Below are 6,000 nucleotides of genomic sequence, written 5' to 3' on the forward strand. Positions count from 1 at the left end.
TTTCAATGTATGTGATGTATAGATTGGGGGGAGATGACCACAGCTAAAACGGTGCCGGGTCAGAGAGGTCGAAGTGCATGGAGACGGTGGTTCAGTAGAGCAGGGTGATTGTTGTGAGGCACACTGCCAGCGAGAGAATGTTTTGAATTCCTTGTAAGAACAAAGATAACGGAGCGGTACAGAGCGAGGGAGAGGGGTGACCTCTTTAATGCAACAGTGAATGAAACGTTTAATGGTGTGAAAGGTTATTAACGCAGTTGTCATGACAACGCGGCACATGACAACCAGAGAGAAGGCGGGGCCGTCGTTGTTACGACGAAGATCTATAAGTCGAACGGTGTTTCCGGGTGTAAGGCAGACCAAGAGCGAGTAGGACTGAGATCACACAGAAGACACTCTCTCCTCTCATCACAGAGAGGAGGGGGGGGGGGGGGAGAATGCCACATCATCATTAGCTTCGGCTACCACGAGGATGGTCTTGGCTAACGAACAGGCCTGACCACTGTTGGACTGAGAGACAGAGGGACAATAGACTGGACTGAAAGATCATTAGATAGACTGAACACACCGAAAGATCATTAGAATAGACTCTTCAAGGACAATACAATCTGGTAACATCTGAGCTGAGGTTTCTGTTTATAGCAATAAAACAACGCTTTTCCTCATAAGGTATTTCACGGTGTCGAAGTGTCGAATTCTTACGGAGGTGGAGAATTATTATGGTTTGCGGATTGTACTAACGGGGAGAGATAAGGATCTTATCTGCCAGTATAGAGACGTCAGGACCATTAAAATGACACAACGCAGAGGAATTGGATGGAGGGCCAAACAGACAGAGACGTGATACTGGCCAGTTTGATCAGGATCTAACAGTACGGTGGCTGTTTTTAGTGGTACTAGGGTCATTCAAATCAAATGAGGTCTTACACACAAGATAGTTCAAAATAAGGGTCCAAAATATCTATCCAATTACTTCAATCGCTTCCGTGACAATCATTCATATTCCACTAGAAGGAGCAGTACCGATTTTATACTTCCAAAATTCAACTCATTAACACATTGTCCGCCATGCATTGTACCCATCCTTGAGCGTAGTCTGCCAGCGCTGTAACCCTATGGAGATGTTTACCTTCTTTGCAGGGCTATAACTTTTTAAATATTATAGCTATATCGACATTACTATGGCCCATTCAACATCGGGTATCATCATTCCGGATGTGGGAACGTTATATTTTTTCATTCATACATTGTTGTGTTAATACCGTCATGAATATAAGTATGTTTTTAAGGTTTTCTGCAGTAATTCCTAAAACGCGAGTTATAGGCCCCAACGCATATGATAGATTATTGATTGGCGTTTCTTTCCTATACACGCTATATAAAAAAATTCAAATGTATATGATCGGTATACATTATGCTTCATCATGCGTGAAGGAAAGGGGGGGGGGTCGTTTATAATTCCTTGATCGTCGGTAGCGTATTTTTTTTACTATGGGTTGATACGTTGATCAGGTGGATTGCAGCTAAATAAATAATCGGGCTGAAAATAACGTTAGATTCCTCTTACCGTTCGACGATGAGACTGGAGGAAAAATATTCCAATTATTTGACGTCGATCTGCTAGATCCATTTCCCGTTTGTATGACGCAATAAACGCTGAAATCATATTGATTATTGCGTTTTGAAAGCGATCCCAATGCACTCTATTGTGTCTCTTGATCCACGTTACAAGATATTACTACCGGAGGATTCTCCCAGATGCACCGAGCGCCACTTCCGGTTTGGCGTGGAGTGTAACTCGCCCGAAATCCACCAGGCGGCGGTATTGAGGCGTTGCAATATCAGAACAGGGACCAGCTGCGTCCCGGAGGGAGGCTGGATGAATTATGAATGCCATGGCGAAAAAATGAAATATTGATCCCAAAAACGAGTTAACTAGTTTCTGGCGCACAACACATGGCAGGGCAATAACGCGTATACTCGTTTTTGGCGCACAATGTGTTAATGGGCACGAATACTTTTTTATATTCTGCGGCATTGGAGTGGAACAAGCTTCCAGTGGCCCTGAAAAGCATTGAAGAGGGGGGAAGCTTTAGACGTGCCACAAAGAAATGGCTAGCCAGTGAATTGTAGAGTAGCCATGTCTAGGTAGGAGAGAGTAGGGCGTATCTGTCTTTATTACATGGCGTTTTCACATTCGCCGAAATGCTTGCTTGTGATTGGTCAATAGCGAGCGTCAGAGGTCAGTTATCAGACAATAATGACCGCTGTGGGACAATAATGACCGCTGTGCGCAGCTGTTCGCAATCAAGCCCACTGACACACTGTTTCAGTGCAATTAGACACTGCCGGTGTTCTGCTGCCGGGGAAGCTGCCGGCGATGACAGGGGGCGGAGCGACGAGCGGAGCCAGAACCAGTGTTGCGAGTCGATGTAAAATGAATTAGGTATATTGTTAGTAAGTTAGCCATGTAATAAGCGGGATAATGTATAGCTATACTCGATCATTGTCGCAAAATAATTGACCTTCACTGACGTTTAAAACACCTCGCCGAGGCGGCTCTGTATTTTAAACTCTGTCGGTCACTTATTTTGCGACAATGACCTCGTAGCTATACATTATCCCTTACATAGTCTCTTGATAGTATATGTAGAAGTGAAATACAGGTTAATGTTTTATGGGGTTGCTATATGTTTTATTATGATGCTTTATGTTTTTATTATGATGATCTATGTTTTATTATGATGCTCTATGTTGTATGATGTCTGTCCATGTCCAAAATCAGGGACCATGATGGAAATAAGTGCTTGCACTTTCTCATGTTTTTATCCCTTGGATGCTGTCTCTTACTCCACAATAAAAATCAATCAATCAATCTAGCATGATCACACTCCTGTCCATCCAGTAGTCCTAACCAGACGTCAAGCTTCGGTCTCATTGATTGACAACAACTCTGTGGACTGTATGTCTGTCACTCTGTACCACTTGTGTCTGTCATACTGCATAACTGTGTTGCTATATGTGTCTGTTGTCACTGTACCACGAGTGTGTCATACTGCATAACTGTGTTGCTAAATGTGTCTGTTGTCACTCTACCACGAGTGTCTGTCATACTGCATAACTGTTGCTAAATGTGTCTGTTGTCACTCTGTACCACTTGTGTGTCATACTGCATAACTGTTGCTAAATGTGTCTGTTGTCACTGTACCACGTGTGTCTGTCATATTGCATAACTGTGTTGCTAAATGTGTCTGTTGTCACTCTGTACCACAAGTGTCTGTCATACTGCATAACTGTGTTGCTAAATGTGTCTGTTGTCACTGTACCACTTGTGTCTGTCATACTGCATAACTGTTGCTATATGTGTCTGTTGTCACTCTGTACCACGAGTGTCTGTCATACTGCATAACTGCGTTGCTAAATGTGTCTGTTGTCACTGTACCACGTGTGTCTGTCATACTGCATAACTGCGTTGCTAAATGTGTCTGTTGTCACTGTACCACGTGTGTCTGTCATACTGCATAACTGTTGCTAAATGTGTCTGTTGTCACTCTGTACCACGTGTGTCTGTCATACTGCATAACTGTTGCTATATGTGTCTGTTGTCACTGTACCACGTGTGTCTGTCATACTGCATAACTGTGTTGCTAAATGTGTCTGTTGTCACTGTACCACGTGTGTCTGTCATACTGCATAACTGTTGCTAAATGTGTCTGTTGTCACTCTGTACCACGTGTGTCTGTCATACTGCATAACTGTTGCTAAATGTGTCTGTTGTCACTCTGTACCACGTGTGTCTGTCATACTGCATAACTTGCTAATGCGTCTGCACAGTGCGTGTGTCAAATGTGTCTTGAAGGAATATCGCAAAAATCTGTTTTTATATTTTATATATTATATCATTTTGACTGTTTTTAATTTTGTTTTTTTTTAGGAAAGAAAGAAACTAACCAAAGAAGCACAGCGAGAGAAAAGGAAAATCAAAGTGAAAAAACACATGAAGAAGAGGAAGGAGAGGGTGTCTATGATTAAGAAAGGCAAATGAGGACGTGCTGAAGACTCAAACACACATGAACTGTCACCTGGTGCCAGTGGCTTCGTACAGTGATGTCCATGGCTTGTATTTATTTCACCTTCAAAGGGAAGCCCTTTAAGAACAAGGTCTTTTAATTACATCTGTATCAAACGATCCACATTTTGGTTGTATATATTTTACAACCATTGGATTGTGTACTGAATAATGCCACAGGTCATTGTGAAATGGTGTTTATTTTACAATATGAATCAGGGATGTAATTTTTCCGTTTTTAACCGGATTTCCATTTTTTCGGACCTAAAATCACGATAAAAAAATATTCATAAAAAAAATAGAAATTGTAATTTTTTTTAAAGACATTAAAAGAAAAAAAGCAAGAAAGCAACATTTATCAGACCTGCTATTCTTGCATAACAGATTTTCATTGGCTATCGATAATGTTAGCAGTTTTGTTGAGTGGCGCGAGATGCTGTAAAGACGTCAACACACTAACACTGGATTGCTTTTGTAAAACTGACCAACCAGGGAAGGTTACTTGCAAGCAGTGCAGCAGTCTGCCACTCAACACTAAAGGGAGAGCAAGCATTGTCCAGTTAATGTGAAGCTCTGTAGAAACATCAAACTCTCAAGCATGAGGTACAGAAGCCAACCTAGACATAACCAAGAAGCTGAGATGGAGAAATGTCACCACCTTCATTCTCAAAATCGACCTGAGAGCAAAAGAGTCCATTAGTCCAACTGCAGCCCTTCGCAGTAGGCAAGACTTCCAGAGGAGGCAGTTACAGGTGTTGCACAATCTGGTTGCAAAGAAGAAAAGATAAGGTCCTAACGTTAGTGTTTGAGCCAGGATGACTTGGGAGGGGTCAGGATGACCTTCAAAAATGTTAGGGGGACACTGATATATTTGATTCATTTTCTTTGTCCCTTTCCTCTCCCACCTTCCTCTTCCCTGTGAACAGTTCTGTGTTCATTCATTCAAATGGAGTGTTTATAAAAAAAATTATTATAGTTTAGAAAATGTTCAGGTTTTTTTCTTAAGGCGCAATCACATCCTTGATGAATTACTGACATTAAAGTAATGATCTTTGAACCTTTTCATATAAATAAATGTCTATTTGGCCACTCTATTGCCAACTGATATAACACAATGGTGATTCTTCCTAACTGATATAGCACAATGGTGATGCTTCCTATAACCCAGTGCATGAATGTTTTTACATTTGCATTTCATTCAATCTTTATTTCAACTCGAAAAATCATTGAGGGCACTCCCTCATTTCCAGTGACTGTTCCTGGCTCTTCTAAACACTGGTGTCTGGTAGAACAGTCTTGTTCTAAACACTGGTGTCTGGTAGAACAGTCCTGTTCTAAACACTGGTGTCTGGTAGGAAGTCTGGTTCTAAACACTGGTGTCTGGTAGGACAGTCCTGTTCTAACACTGGTGTCTGGTACAACAGTCTTGTTCTAAACACTGGTGTCTGGTAGAACAGTCCTGTTCTAAACACTGGTGTCTGGTAGAACAGTCCTGTTCTAAACACTGGTGTCTGGTAGGAAGTCTGGTTCTAAACACTGGTGTCTGGTAGGACAGTCCTGTTCTAACACTGGTGTCTGGTACAACAGTCTTGTTCTAAACACTGGTGTCTGGTACAACAGTCCTGTTCTAACACTGGTGTCTGGTACAACAGTCTTGTTCTAAACACTGGTGTCTGGTAGAACAGTCCTGTTCTAAACACTGGTGTCTGGTAGGAAGTCTGGTTCTAAACACTGGTGTTTAATTGACATGACTGCCCCCCTGCTCTCTGCCCCCCCCCCCCCCCATACCATAAGATACCTTGAAGAATACCTTAGAAAATGTGTGTGATTTGGTATCAAAACATTTTAAGTCTGGCGGTTTCTGCAAGGATTGCATTTTTTGTGAGCTCTTATTCTGAAAACGGCTCAGAACGCCCCCTTTATTTGCAATA

General features: G+C 42.0%; 1 protein-coding gene across 1 annotated transcript in view; it reads left to right on the top strand.

Moving 5' to 3' along the window:
* The window catches only part of riok1 (RIO kinase 1 (yeast)), a 131,174-nt gene extending 125,976 nt beyond the window's left edge, over positions 1-5,198 (top strand). Inside the window, exon 17 of the mRNA XM_084312731.1 lies at positions 3,935-5,198. Within this exon, the coding sequence (XP_084168857.1) occupies positions 3,935-4,045 (111 nt within the window). The 3' untranslated portion in view covers positions 4,046-5,198. The remainder of the gene's footprint in view (positions 1-3,934) is intronic.
* Positions 5,199-6,000: the final 802 nt, after the last annotated feature.

Source organism: Notolepis coatsorum (assembly GCF_963971535.1).
Source record: "Notolepis coatsorum genome assembly, chromosome: 4".
NCBI classification, from domain to species: Eukaryota; Metazoa; Chordata; class Actinopteri; order Aulopiformes; family Paralepididae; genus Notolepis; species Notolepis coatsorum.